Source organism: Pogoniulus pusillus, chromosome 4 (assembly GCF_015220805.1).
Source record: "Pogoniulus pusillus isolate bPogPus1 chromosome 4, bPogPus1.pri, whole genome shotgun sequence".
Lineage (NCBI taxonomy): Eukaryota > Metazoa > Chordata > Aves > Piciformes > Lybiidae > Pogoniulus > Pogoniulus pusillus.
Window position 1 is genome coordinate 44,289,929 of NC_087267.1, and position 21,144 is coordinate 44,311,072.

The 21,144-nt window shown below is 50.0% G+C and overlaps 1 protein-coding gene across 1 annotated transcript in view; it reads right to left on the minus strand.

The window, feature by feature from the left end:
• The window catches only part of PODXL (podocalyxin like), a 60,584-nt gene extending 56,607 nt beyond the window's left edge, over positions 1-3,977 (minus strand). The window contains exon 1 of the mRNA XM_064141519.1: positions 3,635-3,977. Coding sequence (XP_063997589.1) covers positions 3,635-3,977 — 343 coding nt within the window. The remainder of the gene's footprint in view (positions 1-3,634) is intronic.
• Between the last annotated feature and the right edge of the window lie 17,167 nt (positions 3,978-21,144).

Here is a 21,144-nt window from a genome sequence, read left to right on the forward strand (position 1 = left end):
TTGCTTTGAGCTGGGTAAAGGGTTGATCTCTGGTCAAAAAAACCCCCTTTCCTAGCTTTTGTTTTTGGGTTGGGGTTTTTTGTATCTCTCTCTCCCTCAGGCCAGGTTTGAGCAGTGGTTCTTTTTAATCATCCCGGGATAAAAAGTATCATTTTCTCTTTCCTGATGCAATTCTGTTATCATTCCCCCTGTGGGATGGAAGATCTAATACAGGGAAAGAATAAAGAAAATAAGATGTCCTGCAAGCACGCTGTAATGGGTCACTCTGAGCCCTTCACAGCCTGCTTGAATTTCAAGATGTTATTTGGCTGATGTCTCCTGGACTATGTCTTGTCTGAGGCCTGATTTTACTCTGATTGAAGAGATAACCTCTGCAAAATCAGAGGCTGGGGTGGTATGAACCTGGCATCCAATACTTTCAGCAAAACAGCCACACTCAAAACAGTTTCTTTTAAGAACTTCAGCAAACTCTGCTCAGCCCCTCACACAATGCTGTCACACTCCTTAAGACACCCAAAACTAGGCTTGGAAAGTCCAACTCCATCTTCACCCACCCCTTCTGCCTCCAATTTAAACAGAGCAAACCACGAGGGCTCCATCCCAATCATTATTTTTGAAGATACCAAGGGGAGGTCTAGGCTGGATGTGAGGAGGAAGTTGTTGGCAGAGAGAGTGATTGGCATTGGAATGGGCTGCCCAGGGAGGTGGTGGAGTCACCGTCCCTGGAGGTGTTGAAGCAAATTCTGGCTGAGGCACTTAGTGCCATGGTCTAGATGACTGGCTAGGGCTGGGTGCTAGGTTGGCCTGGATGATCTTGGAGGTCTCTTCCAACCTGCTTGATTCTATGATTCTAGTTCCAATGCTTGAGCACCTCAAAACTGGAGCTGTGATAAGGGCAAAGTGCATCCCTTCTTCCTTCACCCAGTTCTAAGTGGATCTACATAATACTTGAGGACCTCCAGAGCAAAGCAACACAATTTTTTTAGCTACAACAAGCAAATATGCACTCAGAACCATCTAAATCTAACAAAGCTCATATGAACCATCCCCATTCCTCTCAAATAACGAGCAACAGGAGGAACCACTTCACCCTGAGTTGTGGGGCACCATCACACCAGGCAGTCTGGGGGAAAAGAGAGGGATTCTTCCCATTTTGGGAGTGAAAAAAGGGGTGAATTTGAGGTTTTACATAACACAGATGATCACAGCAGATACCAGTGAGCTAGTTTGAGCCTTGTTGGGATATTTTGGTGAGAGGAACTAGACTCTAGGCTGTGAAAAGGAAACAATAGAGATGTCTGCTTCACTCATAGGCTTGCTGAGATGCATAAAATCGAGAACACAAACATAGATAACAGAGTTGCTCTCTAGTTTCGGCTGCCTCCCTTCTCTCTCTAGCCTGCTGTCTAATCCTTCTGCTTCCTACCCTCCCTGGCTGATTGTCCCAACTCACCTTGAAAACAAGGCAAACTCTGGGATAAGGTAGAGGAGTGGAAAGGAGGTGGAAGGGTGGTTAAGAGCCCCTCGTGAGGACTCAGGTTTCTGGGAGGGCTGCTGTGTTTCTGTATTACCTTTTAACTTGTCTGTCTCTAGCTGTATAGATTGTAACTCCCTGCTTGTACCTTGTGCTAAGATGCCAGTGAAAAGCTTCATTCCTTAATTTCCAGCTTGGCTGAGTCTAGTCTGGGTGATTTTGACAAGAGTGGGGTGGGGGCAGGTAACACTCAAACCATCACAACCAGCCTTGGAGTTAAGCACTGCTGGGACTCCCAAATCCAAACACCCAGCAAGGAGAGCTGCCTATTTTTGACCCCCTTAAGGAAGAAAATCCTGGTGGCAGTACTCAGGGAGCAACATAAAAGCGCCTTGATGGAGCTCATTTCAAAACTCAGAAGGAGCAAAGGAGTGGCAGAAAACACTCTTGGGAAGGATTTAACAAAATAATTTCCAAGCAAAAGGTAATAGGATCACTTGAGAGGGCTACAGAAACAGGTGCCCCCACCATCCTCCTGCTGAAAGCCTGTTTTGTACTGATCCCAGCAAACAAAACCAGAACAAAACCTTCTGAGAGGGCAATGTCAGCTCAACTCAGCTGAAATCTGGCCAGTGCCAGAAAAATTGCATTAACAGCTCCTGCTTTATGCCAATATTAATGAGGCTGAGTTTTCTTCGGTTTTAATGGGGAGAGAAATCTCTTTTAAAGCCCATGTTGCCATCAGGGAGAGAGATGAGGCTTTAACACCTGCTTGTCCACTGAGATTTGGCACCGAGTCCCAAGATAGGAGCAGGGAAAACCCAGGCAGGTGGAGAACTCAACCAGATCTCTGAGTTCACCCCATAGTTAATGCCCCAGATCCCTGCCTTCACTTGGGCTTCTGTGGAGCATCCCCCAGCTTTTGTTACCTCAAATAAAAGCACATTCAGCTCAGCAGAGGCTCTGCTGGGAGCCACGACCCACCGCGAGGTTTCACCTTCTCCTGTTTGATTTTCATGTTCATTTATTGTTTGATTGTATTTTACTTCCTCCTTCCCTCACCTTCCCTGAATACAAGGAAGAAAATCCCCCACTGCTCCCTGCTTTTATTCACTTCTAATCAGTGCATTTCCTTTCCCCACTACAGTTTGGTACAGCTCACGGCAAGTGCCTCCAACAACACCCCCCCCACCACCACCGACGAAGAACCAGACCTGCTGCTGCACCATTTCCACACCACTCTTAACCCCAACGCTATGGCAGGACCTGAGACATCATTCCCACTCCCAAACCTCCCAGCATGCTGCATCCCACACAACTCCAGAGCTGCCCCACTGCAAAGGGTCTCTAGAAGTTTATCCTGTCTCCAGCACCACCACCAAACTTGCGTCAGGGAAGTGCTCTCTCCCTCGAGGTTTTGGCCCCCTCTTTTCCCACACGCATCTCAGAAACCGAAGCGGAGGGTCCACAACCAAGATGTGCAGCACCTGGCACACTGGGCTGTTGCGAGAGCAGCTGCACCAAACCAAACCAAAGGTCTCCCCTTGCTTGGTAAGACCTCAAAGGAGAGTTCTGAGGCTCAGATGGGACCCAGAAGAGGGGCGAGAGGCTCAGATGCGAACCCAATGGAGCGAGAGGCACAGATGGGGGTCCAAAAAAGTGTTAGGATGATCAAACGGGACCACATAAGAGGGTCGTGAGGCTCAGATGGAACCACAAAGTGGTGTGGGGCTCAGATAGGAGCCAAAAGAGGTTTGTGAGGCTCAATGCTTTGCACATCGCTCTCCCAAGACCCCGAAGCCCTGAAGCAGCTGAAGCAAAGGCTGCTCAGCTCCTACCGTCGCAGACAGAAGCAAGCACTGCGGCTCCTGAGCCCCAAGTTGAGCTGCCGCGGAGGGCTGGATGTGCTCAGCTTCTAAATAAGAGAGTTGATCAGCCTGGAACCAGAAAGCTGCGCGGGGCGCAGGGACAGTCAGCATCCGCCTCCCTCTCCTTCCCCATTGATTTTCCGCCTTTCAGGAACACAGGGGGAAAAGGGGCAAAACGGGAAGGGAGGTGAAAAGGAGGGGAGAAGAAAGGGGGAAAGGAAGGAGCCGACAAAAAGTGGGGCGAAAAGCTGCTGGAGGGGAGAATCGGAGCGGGCGGGGAGGCGGCACTTACCGAGCAGCAGCAGCGGCAGCAGCAGCGGTGCCCGCATGGTGCTGTGCGCGGCCGTGTCCGCCGCGGCTCCGGCGCTCTCCCCGCTGCGGCGGGAGGTGCGCCCGCTGCCCTCCCCCGGACCCGCTGCCCTCCCCCGGACCCGCTGCCCTCCCGGCCCCGCTTCTCCCCCCCTACAACCGGGGGAGGTGCACGCTGGCCCCGGCCCGCCCTCGCCTCCGCCCCCGGCTCGGAGGATGAAGAGAGGGGCGGGGGTGGTGCGGGGGGGTGGATGCTGGAATATGGGAGGGAGGGATGGGAATCGGTGGGACAGGAGTTTGGGCGCATTTGGGGGTTTCAGGTGCATGGGGAGGGACTGGGGGACTTTTTGGAAGAGGAAGGTTAGGGAGGAATTTGTGCTTGCAGTGGAGTGGGGGTTGGGAGAGATTTGGGGCTCTGGTGCTGGGAATTTTGTGGCTCCCATCCACATGGGAGTGGAGTCAGAGGTTCTCATTGGAATGGAGGAGTTTGTTTGGGATGGGGGCTTGGAAGGGATTTGGGGTTCTCAAGTGCGTGGAGGGGACTGGGGGACCTTTTGGAAGAGGAAGGTTAGGGAGGAATTTGTGCTTGCAGTGGAGTGGGGGTTGGGAGAGATTTGGGGTTCTGGTGCTGGGCATTTTGTGGCTCCCATCCGCATGGAGGTGGAGTTGAAAGTTTTCATTGGAATGGAGAGATTAGGGAGAATTTGTTGGGATGGGGGCTTGGAAGGGATTTGGGGTTCTCAAGTGCAATGTGGGGATCGGAGGTTCCCCTCCGTGTGGAAGGGACTGGGACGTTTAGTTGAGCTTGGAAGATTAGGGAGGATTTGGTTTCATTGGGATAAGGGTTTGGGAAGGATTTGGGATGTTTGTAGAGCTGGAGGCTATGTGGGGATGTGGAGATTTCCCTGGAAATAGGGTTTGGCAAGGATTTGGGGTTCTCAGCTGCATGGGGAGAGGGGTTTGGGGGGTTTGTTGGGATTGGGGCTGGAGAAGATTTGAAGGTTTAGTTGGAATGAGGTTTTGAGGGTGGGGAATCTTCCATCCTACTTTCATGTACCATCCCTGGGGGTCTTCAAGCAAAGCCTGGATGAGGCACTTAGTGCCATGGTCTAGTTGATTGGTTAGGGCTGGGTGCTAGGTTGGACTGGATGATCTTGGAGGTCTCTTCCAACCTGGTTGATTTTATGATTCTATGTAGATTTTTGGGATTAAAACTGGAATGTCAGGAGAGAGGAAAATTTGGGATTCCTCCCTGCATGGGAAGTTTGGGGGTTTTGTTAGAATTAGGGAGTTGGGTGGATGGGGATGGTGTGGATTTGGGAGTTTCATTTGGTTTGAGGGTAGATTTTACTTTCTCAGCTAGGTAGGTGCTTGGGAATTGGGTGGAATGGGATTCCCACCTGCATGGAGAGGGATTAGGGGTGTTCCTCAGAATCATAGAATGGTTTAGGTTGGAAGGGACCTCAAGGATCATCCAGTTCCAACCCCCTGCCATAGGCAGGGACACCTCCCACTAGAACAGGTTGCTCAAGGCCTCATCCAACCTGGCCTTGAGCACCTCCAGGGAGGGAGCAGCCACAGCCTCCCTGGGCAACCTGTGCCAGTGTCTCACCACCCTCACTGCAAAGAACCTTTTCCTAACACCTACTTTGAATCTCCCTCTGCCACTTTAAACCCATTACCCCTCATCCTATCATTACAAGACAGGAAGGGCATCCTGGGGTAGATTGTTGGGTTTTTTTTGGTAAGGAAGAGGCCTTGGAGAGGGAGGCTGGATGTTAGGAGGAAGTTCTTCACAGACAGAGTGATTGGCATTGGAATGGGCTGCCCAGGGAGGTGGTGGAGTTGCCATCCCTGGAGATGTTCAAGCAAAGCCTGGCTGAGGCACTCAGTGCCATGGTCTGGTTGATTGGCTAGGGCTGGGTGCTAGGCTGGACTGGCTGATCTTGGAGATCTCTTCCAACCTGGTTGATTCTGATTCTAATCTGAGAATTTCACCTACACAGAGGTTCACAGATCAATTTCAGATTCCCATCCAAGTGAGCAATGATTTGAAATTTTCCTCTATATAGGGACTTGGAGATCAATTTGGGATTTCCATTAGCATGGAATAAATTTGATGTTTTTATCAGGATGGGCATTTGGGGGTAGATTTGGGATGTTTGTCCAGATCTTTTGGGATTTGATTCTGGATTCACATCTAGATGAGGGTTATTTGGGGATTTTAGTCTAGACAGAGTTTGATATGTGATTCTAACCACGACACCAAGCTGTGTGGTGCAGCAGACAGCCTGGAGGGCAGGGATGCCATCCAGAGGGACATGGACAGGCTGCAGAGGTGGGCACAAGCCAAGCTCAGGTGGTTCAACAAGACCAAGTGCAAGGTTCTGCATCTGGGTTGAGGCAATGCCAAGCACAAATCCAGGCTGGGCAGTGAGTGGCTGGAGAGCAGCCCTGAGGAGAAGGACTTGGGGGTGCTGCTGGAGGAGAAGCTCAACACTTACAACCCAGAGGGCCAACCAGATCCTGGGCTGCATCAGGAGAAGTGTGGCCAGCAGGGCAAGAGAGGTGATTCTCCTCCTCTACAGTGCTCTTGTGAGACCCCAGCTGGAGTACTGCATCCAGTTCTGGAGCCTCCATTACAAGAGGGATGTGGAGGTGCTGGAGTGTGTTCAGAGAAGGGCCACGAGGATGCTCAGAGGGCTGCAGCAGCTCTGCTGTGAGCACAGACTGAAAGAGTTGGGGCTGTGCAGACTGGAGAAGAGGAGGCTCTCAGGTGACCTTCTTGTGGCTTGCCAAGATCTGAAGAGGACCTACAAAAAAGCTGGGGAGAGACTTTTTAGGCTATCAGGGAGTGGCAGGACTGGGGGGCAATGGAGCAAAGCTGGGGGTGGGGAGAGTCAGAGGAAGTCGCTGAGCATGAGAGTGGTGAGAGCCTGGCATGGGTTGCCCAGGGAGGTGGTTGAGGTCCCATGCCTGGAGGTGTTTAAGGCCAGGCTGGCTGAGGCTGTGGCCAGCCTGATCTAGGGTAGGGTGTCTGTGGCCATGGCAGGGGGGTTGGAACTGTCTGCTCCTTGTGGTCTCTTCCAACCCTGATGGATTCTATGATTCTATGATTCTATGATTCTATGGTCTGGGTTTGTACATGGAAGGGAGGCTATTTTGGGGTTGCTGTCTGCAATGCAGGCTATGATGGTACAAAACTCCCCAAATGCCTCCTCTTCCCCCTTAGTGACATGTGCAGTCCTGGGAGCAGGAGATGATGAAGACCCTGGAGATGCATAGTTTCAGGCTTGCTGGGGTGTGAGCACTACTTTGCTGGCACTGTGGCACCTCTGCTCACTTTCAGAGCCAGAAAGTGGGCATGGTGCTCACAGCCAGGCTCTGGTCCCCTGTGTACTTTCAACTCTTACTCAAATAAATTAGTGTACATTTGCAGAAGATGTTTCACAAGCAAGATTTGGGCATGTCTCAAAGGAAGCAACATACCCAAAACATTAAGGACAGATTTACTATCAGATCTTTGCATTTTTTGTGTCAAGAGGGAAGGGTGCTGAAAGTTTTTATCTAGGGCTCAGGCAAGGAACATACACTGCAGCTACAAGGAGACTAAAAATAAGCTCAGAGCTTTGCACTGAGTCCTCCCCCTCACACTGGCAGGTCCAGCTAAACCATGAACCTTCCCAGCCTGGATCCAGAGGTGGTAAAAACACCTCTGCAACAAAGACTACTTGAATTTGGTTCTCTTGATACCTTTAGTTCAAGACAGACATTCTTCTTGCTGCAAGGTCACCGTGGGGAGACTCAAGGAGAAGCTTGAGTCTCCCCATGGTCAGTGCAGTGAGACAATCCATGTCCCTCAGCCCAGCCTCACCTCCTCTTAGTGTCATAGAATCAAGAAAGTTGGAAGAGAACTCCAAGATCATCCAGTCCAATCTAACACCCAGCCCTGTCCAATCAATCAGACCATGGCACTAAGTGCCTCAGCCAGGCTTTGCTTCAGCACCTCCAGGGATGATGACTCCACCACTTCCCTGGGCAGCCCATTCCAATGCCAATCACTCTCTCTGCCAAAAACTTCCTCCTAACATCCAGCCTAGACCTCCCCTGCCACAACTTGAGACTGTGTGTCCTTCTTCTCTTGCTGGTTGCCTGGCAGAAGAGCCCAACCCCACCTGGCTGCAGCCTCCCTTCAGGTAGTTGTAGACAGCAATGAGCTCTGCCCTGAGCCTCCTCTTCTGCAGGCTGCACACCCCCAGCTCCCTCAGCTTCTCCTCATAGAGTTTGTTTTCCAGGCCCCTCACCAGCTTCATTGCCCTTCTCTGGACACATTCCAGCACCTCAACATCTCTCTTGAATTGAGGAGCCCAGAACTGGACACAGCACTCAAGGTGTGGCCTGACCAGTGCTGAGTACAGGGGCAGAATAACCTCTCTATCACTCTCCATCACACAGCACCTAAGAGGCAGGAAACTGGAGCTGCAGTACAGGAATGGATGAGTTGATGCATGTTAACCTCACCAGGACTGGAGAGGCAATTCCTTCCCTCCTTGCAGAATAATGTTAATAACAGAGTGCATTCCCCCCCACCACCTCTGCTCTGTGTTAACATTAAACCCATACCTGGTTAGGAGGAAGTTGTTGGCAGGGAGAGTGATTGGCATTGGAATGGGCTGCCCAGGGAGGTGGTGGAGTCACTGTGCCTGGAGATGTTCAAGAAGCATCTTCCTCCCAACCTCCAGCCTAGACCTCTCCCAGCACGGCTTGAGACTGTGTCCCCTTGTTCTGTTGCTGGGTGCCTGGCAGAAGAGACCAACCCCACCTGGCTACAGCCTCCCTTCGGGTAGTTGTAGACAGCAATGAGTTGCAGACAACAATTGATGGGAAATGCAGACAGATTTGGGTATTCCTGGTTCCTTGTGCCTAGTGTCCAAGCTAACTATTTGTCTAAGGCTATGAAAAAGCAGAACAGAGAGATGTTGGGTTTAAGGTTTGTAACTCAGATGGGATGAGCCTCAGGAGGAGTAAAGACTTCACACAGAATCACAGACCAGTTTCGAGTGGGAAGGCACTCTCCAAGGTCAGCTTGCACAAGCCCCTGCAGTAAGCAGGGACATCTCTCAACTAGATCAGGTTGCTCTCGGCCCCATCAAGTCTGACCCTCAGTGTCTCCAGGGATGAGGCCTTGACTGTGTCTCTGAGCAACCTGTTCCAGTATTTCACGTGACACAAGATTTCTTTGTTGGGCAAACCATAAGAGGCTTTTGTGATTCCCTGGAGACTATGAAACAAACATTTCTTCTGCAGTTACAAGGAAACAGGACAAAGGAGAAGAAGAAATAAGAGAGGAAATACCTCACAGCACTGGGATAAACTCCCAAAGACAGCTTTTTCTACTTGGTACCAACTAATTCCTTCTCAACCATGTCCAGACTCATCATGACATTTGACTGACTTCTCCAGGCATCCCTGGAATAGTTCCCTTTTTTTTTGGCCATGGAAAAGCTCCACAGCATGGAAAATCCTTGGGCTGAAATGCAGCTTAGGATCATTTCACTTGGCAGTAAACCAGCTTCATTGAGTGTCATCACCTCTCTTGCTTATGTGACAGGGCACAAAGTGTCAATGTTTGGAAATTAGATTTGGGGTTAAGAGGGAAAGGGGGAGGAAGAGCAGTGCACAGGGCTCATGCCTCTGGTGTTGAATAACAGGGTGAAGATCACCCTGCGTGGTGAAGATCACCTGCGGGGGTGAAGATCAGCAGTGGCTATTGCAAGGAAGGAAAGTGAAAGAAAGTGAAACAATAACCACCCAAACCACTTTCCCTTCATCAAGAGACAAAAGTACTCATGGCTTGATGTCTGCCTGACAGATAGCTTCAAAGAAATGGGACTAGGGTCAGAGTGAAGCTTGGAACTAGATCTGAAGTGAGGAAAAGAGGCTGTACATTGTGGGCTCCCAGTAGCCGAAGTGGACTTTTTAGGCTCTCAGGGAGTGACAGGACTAGGGGGAATGGAGCAAAGCTGGAGGTGGGGAGGTTCAGAGTGGATGAGAGGAGGATGATGTTCAGCATGAGAGTGGTGTGAGCCTGGCATGGGTTGCCCAGGGAGATGGTTGAGGCTCCATCCCTGGAGGTGTTTAAGGCCAGGCTGAATGAGGTTGTGGCCAGGCTGCTCTAGGGTAGGGTGTCCCTGGGCATGGCAGGGGGTTTGGAAGTAGATGCTCTTTGTGGTCCCTTCCAACCTTGACTGATGCTATTCTATGATTCTATTCTATTCTAGCATGGAGAGAAGATTCTCCCCCCAGCTGGGGCTAAAGGACTGGAACTGGATGATTGCCACTGGAACCAGATGATCCCTTCCAACCTACCATGCTATGATTCCATACTTCTGGAAGTTTCATATCATATCTTGCTTACATTGGCCTTCATACAGAGCTCAGTGGTTTGTATTGAGAGGGAAGAGGGAGTGATGCAGGTTAAAAAACAAAACCAAACCGAACCACAACAAAGCAGCCCTTTAGGAGGGGCAGGCAGGCAGCTAGACACATTTTCCACCGCTGGAAATAGGCACTGATGGAAATAGGTCACTCTGCATGTCTCCAGCTAAACAGAACAAATAAATCCTTTCAGTTGGAAGAGATCTACAAAGACCATAGAATCATAGAGTCATAGAATCATAGCATCAGTCAGGGTTGGAAGGGACCACAAGGATCAGCTAGTTACAACCTCCCTGCCACGACCGGACATCCTACCCTAGATCAGGCTGGCCACAGCCTCATCCAGCCTGGCCTTAAACACCTTCAGGGATGGAGACTCAACCACTTCCCTGGGAAACCCATTCCACTCTCACCACTCTCATGCTGTAGATATTTCTCCTCATCTCCAGTCTGACTCTCCCCACCTCCAGCTTTGCTCCATTCCCCCCCAGTCCTGTCACTCCCTGACAGCCTAAAAAGTCCCTCCCCAGCTTTTTTGTAGGCCCCCTTCAGATACTGGAAGGCCACAAGAAGGTGACCTGAGAGCCTCCTCTTCTGCAGCCTGCACAGCCCCAACTCTTTCAGTCTGTGCTCACAGCAGAGCTGCTGCAGCCCTCTGAGCATCCTCCTGGCCCTTCTCTGAACACGCTCCAGCATCTCCACATCCCTCTTGGAATAGGGGCTCCAGAACTGGATTCAGGAAAGATCATCTACTCCAATTACCTGACCACTTCAGGGCTGACCAAAAGTCAAAGCCTGTCAATTCAGGGCATTATCCAAATGCCTCTTATACAGTGACAGGCTTGTGGCATCAACCACATCACTAGTAAACCTGTTCCTGCGTTGGTCAGCTTTTTAGTAAAGAAATGATTCCTAATGTCCTGTCTAAATCTCTTCTGGTGCAGCTTTGAGCTATTCCCACAAGTTGTCCCACTGGATCCCAGGGAGAAGACCTCAGCACTTCTCTCTCTCTCTGCTTCCCCTTCCTTGTGGAGATACAGTCAGCTCTTTTTTTTCCCACAGTATCTCAGTATCACCAGGGTTGGAAGAGACCTCACAGATCATCAAGTCCAACCCTTTACCACAGAGCTCAAGGCCAGACCATGGCACCAAGTACCACGTCCAATCCTGCCTTGAACAGCTCCAGGGATGGCGACTCCACCACCTCCCCGGGCAGCCCATTCCAGTGTCCAATGACTCTCTCAGTGAAGAACTTTCTCCTCACCTCCAGCCTAAATCTCCCCTGGCACAGCCTGAGGCTGTGTCCTCTCGTTCTGGTGCTGGCCACCTGAGAGAAGAGAGCAACCTCCTCCTGGCCACAACCTCCCCTCAGGTAGTTGTAGACAGCAATAAGGTCTCCCCTGAGCCTCCTAGTGTGCTGGTTTGAGCCTCGCTGGGATATTTTAGTGAGAAGAATTAGTTTATAGGCTGTGAGAAGGAAAGAGTGGAGATGTCTACTGCACTCATAGGCTTGCTGAGATGGATAAAAACAAGAACACAAACACAGATATCAGAGTTGCTCTGTGGCTTTGGCTGCCTCCCTTCTCTCTAACCTGCTGTCTGTGTGACTACTCCTTCTGCTTCCTAACTGCCCCATGCCGATTCACCAAACTCACCCTGAACATAAGGCAAAGTCTGGGATAAGGTAGAGGAGTGGAAAGGAGGTGGGAGGGTGGTTGGGAGCCCCTCCTGGGGACTCAGGTTTCTGGGAGGACTGCTGTGTTTCTGTGTTACTTTCTAACTTGCCTATCTCTGTCTATTCCTGGTGCCATGGTCTAGCCTTGAGCTCTGTGGTAAAGGGTTGGACTTGATGATCTGTGAGGTCTCTTCCAACCCTGATGATACTGTGATACTGTGATGTTGTAAATACCTGCTTGTGTATTGTGCTAAGCTGTAAATACAAAGCTTCATTCCTTAATTTCCAGCTCAGCTGAGTCTAGTCTGGATGATTTTCACAAGAGTGGAGGGAGGCAGGTAACACCCACACCATCACACCTTGAGTGAGTGGAAAGTTTTATCACTCTTGCCTCAAAGTCTTTTCTGTTCATCCTCCCCACAAACTCCTGTGAGGTCTGTGGGCTGGAAAAGACCAACAGGAGATTTCTGAAGTAGATCTGGAGTAGATTGTTTCCTTTTGCTGGACAATAGGCCAGTGCTATTTCCTTCTGGATGGAGCAGAGGAACTCCTTGGAGTCCTGTCCACCTGGATTTTGTGGAAATCTCCAAGATGATCCTCTGGGTCTGAGTTTGGGTTTAGCATGTTCCTCCAACCTACACATCTTCCATGCTTCGCTCTCGGGTGCTCACCCTCCTCCAAACACCAACTCTGCATCTCTTCCCATAGACTTTCCCATCTTCTCTTCCCTCTTGGACAAGGATTTGCCCTGAAACAGTCTGAGAGTTACCAGGGCAACCTGCAAAGATCCAGCAGCCTGTATGATTGTTTGGGGCTGCAGCCACCCAGAGGAATTCACTATTTGTTTTAGAAATCAAAGCTGCAACTTCCACACATTCTTCTTCCATTTCACTCTCCATTAACTGCATTGCCCTGTCATAACAAAGCCCATTGAGTTATTAGAGATGGAACTGGGGAAGGGGATGGGGGAGAGCTTGTTGCATGGTGATTTTGCTTTGTTGTCCCCCTCCATGAAGTGTTCTCTGGCAGCATGGTGGGTTTAGGACACGATTAGAGCTTCGTAATGTAGTGAGCTAGGATGAGAGGGTTAATGGTTGGGTGGAGTCAGGTAGCTCTAAACAAGCCCTGTTTGTTCATCTCTCTAGTCCTGTCCTACATTGCATGGCATTCTGTTCCTGTCCTCCTGCTTTCCCTCGTGCTTATTTAGACATGGTGGAAAAATACAGTGAGGAGGCTGTTGAATGGTTCTACACCATCAAAAACCCCATACCTTCTCCTCTGCTTCCATGTCAGCTATGGATTTGGTGGTCCCAGCTTGTCCTGTGAGCTGTTTCACTAATGTCTGGTGCAAACTGTTGGTTGTTGAGATAGGAATCACCACATGTGGCTTCCTTCCTCCCCTAGAATACCTCCCTATGATATCACCATGGCAGAGCTGGTGTAGATCCTGTGTCGCTCCAGCTCCTCTAATCATAGCATCATAGAATCAGTCAGGGTTGGAAGAGACCACAACCATCATCTAGTGTACAAACCCCCTGCCATACCCTACCCTAGATCAGGCTGGCCACAGCCTCAGCCAGCCTGGCCTCAAATCCCTCCAGCCATGGGGCCTCAACCACCTCCCTGAGCAACCCATTCCAGCCTCTCACCACTCTCATGCTCAACAACTTCCTCCTCACAGCCACTCTGAATCTCCCCACCTCCAGCTTTGCTCCATTCCCCCCAGTCCTGTAACTCTCTAAGAGCCTAAAAAGTCCCTCCCCAGCTTTTTAGTAGGCCCCCTTCAGATACTGGAAGGTCACAAGAAGGTCACCTGGGAGCCTCCTCTTCCCCAGGCTGCACAGCCCCAACTCTTTCAGTCTGTCCTCACAGCAGAGCTGCTGCAGCTCTCTGAGCATCCTCGTGGCCCTTCTCTGGACACACTCCAGCATCTCCACATCCTTCTTGTAATAGAAGCTCCAGAACTGGATGCAGTACTCCAGGTGGATTCTCACCAGATCACAGTAGAGGAGGAGAATCACCTCCCTTGCCCTGCTGGCCACATTCCTCCTGATGCAGCCCAGGCTCTGGTTGTCTCTGTGGGCTGCAAGTGCACACTGCTGCCTCATGTTGAGCTTCTTGTCCAGCAGCACCACCAAGTCTCTCTCCTCGGGGCTGCCCTCCAATCCTTACACTGGCAATTACTTGGATTAGACTAAGGGAAGAAGTATGTTTCACTGAGTGAAATGCATTTCCCCCCATGGGACTCCAACCCAGCCCAGCCGTGCCACTGTAGCTGGACAAGGTGAGCCCCAGCCCTAAGTCTCAGTTCCAACACTGAGGCCAGTTTAATTTTTAACATCTATTTTCTTTTCCATTCCAATGCCCTCAGTTTCCCCAGTGCAAGCTGTAAATTGCATCCTGCATCTCAACAAGAATACCAAGCCAGCAGTGGGCCTGTGAAAGGTTTGGGAAGGCTGCAGTAGACAAAATAAATGTTAGAGAAAACCAATGTTAGCATTTCCAAGAATCAAAGCTTTTAACAGATAAACTCATTTGGTCTTCTTCTTGTTTCACGGTGAAATTGACCAAAAATATTTTGCATGGAGCTCTCCTCTGTTTAAAAACAAACTGGAAGCTGCTTGAAACACTGCCTCCCTTTTAGTTCCCTACTCCCATGTTTCAGTGAAGATTAATTTAAGGGACATGGATGCAGTTAGTGGAAATGCGTCATCCTCATCAGCACTAATGGCTATTGCAGAAGGACCTGGGTTGCACAAAGAACTCTCTTCAATCCCTGCAGCCTAAGGACCATAGGTACAAATCACAGCACCTTTCAGTTTTGTTTGGTGTGGGCAATGGACAACAGTTAAACTGCATCAGTCAGATGTGCTGGTTCGTTTCTTGGCATAGATCTTGACGGTAGCTGGTGGCCTGCATCAGGAATGGTGTGGCCAGCAGGAGCAGGGAGGTCATTCTGCCCCTGTGCTCTGCACTGGTTAGACCACACCTTGAGTCCTGTCTTCAGTTCTGGGCCCCCCAGTTTAGAAGGGACATTGAGATGCTTGAGCGTGTCCAGAGAAGGGCGACGAGGCTGGGGAGAGGCCTTGAGCACAGCCCTACGAGGAGAGGCTGAGGGAGCTGGGATTGGTTAGCCTGGAGAAGAGGAGGCTCAGGGGAGACCTTATTGCTGTCTGCAACTACCTGAGGGGTGGTTGTGGCCAGGAGGAGGTTGCTCTCTTCTCTCAGGTGGCCAGCACCAGAACAAGAGGACACAGCCTCAGGCTGTGCCAGGGGAGATTTAGGCTGGAGGTGAGGAGAAAGTTCTTCACTGAGAGAGTCATTGGACACTGGAATGGGCTGCCCGGGGAGGTGGTGGAGTCGCCGTCCCTGGAGCTGTTCAAGGCAGGATTGGACGTGGCACTTGGTGCCATGGTCTAGCCTTGATCTCTGTGGTAAAGGGTTGGACTTGATGATCTGTGAGGTCTCTTCCAACCTTGATGGTACTGTGATACTGTGATACTGTGATACTGTGACTGCTAGTTGGGGCAATATCTTTCTGAGGAAGGGGAAGAAAGGAAGTCAGTCTTAGATCATCACCAAAAGATTGATAAGAATGGAGATACAAGTTCTGCATTTCTCAGCTGGAGGAATGCAGAGAAGACAGGAAAATTGCTGCTGGCATCACAACATATGGACAAAATACTGAAATCTGTCACAGAATCAACCAGGTTGGAAGAGACCTCCAAGATCATCTAGTCCAACCTAGCACCCAGCCCTAGACAATCAACTAGATCATGGCATTGAGTGCCTCATCCAGGCTTTGCTTGAACCCAGCTCTGTGAGGAGAGGCTGAGGGAGCTGGGGGTGTGCAGCCTGCAGAAGAGGAGGCTCAGGGCTGACCTCATTGCTGTCTACAGTTACCTGAAGGGAGGCTGTATCCAGGCAGGTTTGGTCTCTTCTGCCAGGCAAGCAGCAAGAGAAGAAGGACACAGTCTCAAGTTGTGGCAGGGGAGGTCTAGGCTGGATGTTAGGAGGAAGTTGTTGGCAGAGAGTGATTGGCATTGGAATGGGCTGCCCAGGGAGGTGGTGGAGTTGCTGTGCCTGGAGGTGTTGAAGCAAAGCCTGGCTGAGGCACTTAGTGCCATGGTCTAGTTGACTGGCTAGGGCTGGGTGCTAGGTTGGACTGGATGACGTTGGAGGTCTCTTCCAACCTGGTTGATTCTATGATTCTGTGTCCTGAAGTGCCATACCTACATAGTTTTTTTAATGTCTCCAAGGATGATGACTCCACTACCTCCCTGGAAAGCCTGTGCCAATGTCTGCCTACTCTTTCAGTAAAGAAAATGTTCCTAATACCCAATCTAATTAACCCAGGTCACTCCAAATGTAGAGTCACTGTTGACTTAGCTTAAGCCATTTCCAAATCTACTGCCCAGACACTGGGGAATTGTTGCCAGGAGACCTTGTGCAAACACTTCAAACCACTTGAGATCAAGCCACCCTGGAGGGTTTCTGCCTACAACTTCATACCAGTAGCAAAAGATTCTGCTTTTAGCCTAGGACACTGGCAATGAAATGGGACTTATCAGAGCTAAAGGATATCCATTCTTTTGTTTTGGTTTGGTCTAAGGAAGCTCAAATGGATTCAAAGCTGTCTTTTACTAGTTGCTGTGCAAACAAGTCTAGGAGACCATCCCTGCCCCAGCACAGGATAAAACCACATTCTCTTGGCTGAGTTAAGGATGCTAATTAGGTACCTGGGGAGCTGGCATTTTGTGATTGTTCCCAGGCACCTCAAAGGAGAATTAGCAACACTCACAGCTCTTTGCCTTGGTATTTTACGCCAGACACAGCCCTGCTTTCTGCAGCAGTTACCTCAGCTCTTTGTGACCCACAAGAGGAGGGATTCAGCTCATAGATGTTGGTTGTGGTGCTGGAGGAGTAATTTTGTCCTAAAAATGTCAATTTTGCCTCTGAGAAAAGCCTGAAGGAAGGAGCTCTATCAGTGCACCCCTGTGTTGCACTATGCTGATACCCACTTACTCCCCTGCTCTGCAGAGTGATGTTATGCATGTGTCCTAAGGGAGGAGAGCTAAAAGTCAGGGCAGAGAGGAAAAGAAGGAAACTAACAAAGTAGGGATAAATGCCCAGCAAACTGTGGCCTGAGTGTTGTGAGGAGCAGCTGAGGGAACTGGGGTTCTTTGTCCTAGAGAACAGGAGACTGAGGGGAGACCTTGTTGCTCTCTACAACTCCCTGAAAAGAGATTGTAATGAGGTGGGAGTTGGTCTCTTCTCCCGGCTACCAAGTTATAGGATGAAAGGAAAGAGACTCAGGTTGCATCAAGAGAAGTTTCAGCTAGACATTAGAAGAAACATCTTCCCTGAAAGGGCTCTCAAACACTGGAGCAGGTTCCTCAGGAAGGTGTTTGAGTCCCTGTCCCTGGAGGTGTTTAAAAGACACAGAGATGCAGTGCAGAAGGATATGGTTTAGCACCAGACTTGGTAGAGCTAGATGATGGTTGGACTGATCTTAAAGGTTCTTTCTATGACTCTATGATTCTATGGTTCTATGACTCCTGTGGCTGGCCACCTCTTTCTGAAGTCCTTGCAGCAGAATCCATGAGGATTACAGCATGGAAGGATGCACATCCATCTCACAACAATCTTTTGCTCTTCATTGGAATGCCACCACTTCTGGAGCACAGATGAAGGGTGGAGTGTGATTCAAGCAACCTTTTTGTTAGGTGTTCACCTACAGACGTCTCTTAGCAACCCGAGGAGGCACATATCCTTTAGGAGCAGTGGCTGGCAGCCATGGGGATTCTCTGGGGCATCACAAATGGACATCCTGTGCTTCTGGAGGTGGAAGATGTGACTGCTTTGTTGGTGTTTCTGCATTTGAGAGAGATGTTTATACAAAGCAACGAGTGCAATGGTGCATGCACATGGAAGGGCAGAAGATCATAGGATGTTAGGGGTTGGAAGGCACCCAAAGAGATCATTGGGTCCAACCCCCCTGCCAGAGCAGGACAATACTATCTAACACAGAGCACAGAGGAACACATCCAGACAGGCCTTGAAAGTCTCTAGGGAGGGAGACTCCACAACCTCCCTGCGGAGCCTGTGCCAGTGCTCTGTGACCCTTACAGTAAAGAAGTTCCCCCTTGTGTTGAGGCAGAACCTCTTTTGCTGCAACAAGATCTGAAACCACTGCAGAGACACACAGAATGATCTGTAGCATTCAGCTCTGTGCCAAGTGCAAGTCAGGCCACAGCAAGGCAGAGCTGTTCTTCAAAACATACATTTAGGCTGGATGTTAGGGGGAAGTTCTGCACAGAGAGAGTGATTTGCCATTGGAATGGGCTGCCCAGGGAGGTGGTGGAGTTGCCATCTCTGGAGGTGTTCAAGAAAAGCCTGGATGAGGCACTTAGTGCCATGGTCTAGTTGATTGTCTAGGGCTGGGTGCTAGGTTGGACTGGATGATCTTGAAGGTCTCTTCCAACCTGCTTGATCCTATGATTCTATGAAAAGTCAGTTCAAATAAGAGTCAACCAAGGAGGCAACTTGGATCTCTCCTTCCAGAGAAGGGGATGCACATCCTGAAAAAGAGCTGCTGGTTAGAAAGTGGAAGGTACAGAAGAACATTCCATCTGGGGACTGTATTTCACACTGGTGAGGTTAACAATAAAAGGAAATTCCGGGAAGAACAGGAGGCTGGGCTGGACCTGCTCCAGCATGCTCACTAGTAGCTCTGCAACGAGCATGGTGGGAATGCCCTCGGTGTGAGGAGAGCTTTGCTGAAGTTTCTGAGACCAAGGGAAGTTGTCATTATGTCACTGTATCCTGTATGTGCTATGGGCCACTTAGGAGAACATCTGCAAAAGATACAAAAGGACACACAAGACTCTGACCTCTCTTTTTCTGCTTGAGCATGATTGATTCTCCTGCTAACAAATGACAAAGCCACTTGAAGAACACCTGCAGCTCCTTCTCAACATGCTTGGTAACAGCCAGAGCTAAACCCACCACCAACAGTGACCGTGTTAGAGAGATTTGATTCTGATGATTGAGTTTATGGGTTTGGCAAATTAGGCAGCAGGGGAGGAAAAAGGGGACACTTTCTGTGGCTTGGCTGATAGACCTCCTTCATGATTTGAAATACATCCCAGACTTGGCAAGAGCAGAGTGAAGCTGGGATCTATACTGCAGTTTCTTATTCTTCATCAAAGGGAAAGCGTAGTCTTGGTCAACACTCAACTAGAAAGTCTTATGTGTCCTGCTGCAAACTTCTTCTATGTCCTAGTTCAACAGCAGCTGGCCAACTTTGAGTGAGTTCCTTCATTCAGGGTCTCCTCAATCAGTGGAGATGAAGAGATTGCCTTGTCTGCACTTCACATCACCAGTCCTAGAAGTTTGCATTGTCCTGGGTGGAGTGAACCCAGAGAGATCAGTTACAAGTACCTGAAGGGAGGCTGTAGCCAGGTGGGGTTGGTCTCTTCTGCCAGGCAAGCAGCAACAGAACAAGGGGGCACAGTCTCAAGTTGTGCCAGGGCAGGTCTAGGCTGGGTTTTAGGAGGAAGTTGTTGGTAGAGAGAGTGATTGGCATTGGAATGGGCTGCCCAGGGAGGTGGTGGAGTCACCGTTCCTGGGAAGTGCTAAAGCAAAGCCTGTCTGAGGCACTCAGTGCCATGGTCTGGTTGATTGTCTAGGGCTGGGTGCTAGCTTGGCCTGGATGGTCTTGGAGGTCTCTTCCAACCTGCTTGATTCTATGATTCTATATGGATATTAGGAAAAAACCTACTGAAAAAGTGGTCAGGCATTGGAGCAGGCTGCCCATGGAGGTGGTGGAGTCACTGTCCCTGGAGGTGTTAAAACTATGTGCAGACATGGCACTCTGGGACATGGTTTAGTGGGCATGCTGGGTTGAGGTTTACTGTTGTATCTGGTGACTTTCCAAACTTAGGTCTTTTCCAACCTTAATTCTGTGACTAGGGAAGGAGAGGAGCAGGAGGCAGTGAGGAGCTCTGTTTCCCTGAGGTCACTCTTGGCAGGAGGCAGAAGCACAAGACAGCACGCATTCAGGGATAAATGAAGCTCTTCCTGCCTCAGTTCCTTGGCTGCTGTCATCTCATATTTACTAGCCAACAGCAGAGCTCCTGGCACACCACATATTCCACTCCACCTCCCCATGCTTAAGAGCAGCTCTCCCTATATTTAGCATTCACCATTTTCCATTGTGTTGCAGCAAACACATGTCCTGCTGGGCTCCCCATGGGTGTGCTGAGGTGGGGCTCAGTGATTTCAGATGGATGCCCCCTATTTTTAGCTATCAGATGGTGTGTGGATGCCTTGGCTCATCAAAACTCTTTCCACACGACAGATCTGGCCATGGTTTATAGCTCTCTGTGATGCAAAAGCCCACACGTTTTTCCTGACTGGTGCCAGGTAGATGGAGGAGGGGAGAGGTGCATGAGATTCCACAGAAACATGAGGAAAAAAATCATCACATTGAGGATGGCAGAGCACTGGAACAGGATTCCCAGATAGGTTGTGGAGTTCCCTCTCTGGAGACATTCAAACCCACCTGGATATATAACCATAGAATCATAGAATCAACCAGGTGGGAAGAGACCTCCAAGATCATCCAGGCCAACCTAGCACCCAGCTCTAGCCAGTCAACCAGACCATGGCACTAAGTGCCTCAGCCAGGCTTTGCTTCAGTACTTCCAGGGATGGTAACTCCACCTCCTCCCTGGGCAGCCCATTCCAATGCCAATCACTCTCTCTGCCAGCAACTTCCTCCTAACATCCAGCCTAGACCTCCCCTGGCACAACTTGAGTCTGTGTCCCCTTGTTCTGCTGCTGCTTGCCTGGCAGAAGAGACCAACCCCACCTGGCTATGACCTCCCTGCAGGTAGTGGGATGGTTTGGATTATAAGAAGGCTTCTTGTAGGAATACTCCTTCACAGCCACCAGAAAGATGTAGGCTGAGCAGCAAGTGTGAGACCATCTTACCAGTGTGGGCTTTCTGTCCTCTTTTTTCTAGGCTGTCTCACAAAGGGATGAGATGGCATATGGGTCAGTTCCAGTCTGATTGGACTAATGCAGCTCCTGAGGAAACTATCCCATCGTTGTTATTCACAAGCTGCAGTGGCTTATTGAAATGTTCCAAGCTGGGGAACAAAGAGCAGGAAGGCATGGCTGATTTTCCCAGTGGTGATGGGGTGCTGGTAGGACCAGCTTCTTCTGGGCTTCTTCTGCTCAGTCTTTTAAGGGGTGATCTGACAAAGGAGTTGGGGGTGGTTGGAATGGGGGAAGGTAATCAGTAGAGATTTTTGCAAGTGACAGCTCATCACAGAAAAAAAACTGTAGAAGGACTTTCTAGCCTTCAGGAAGAC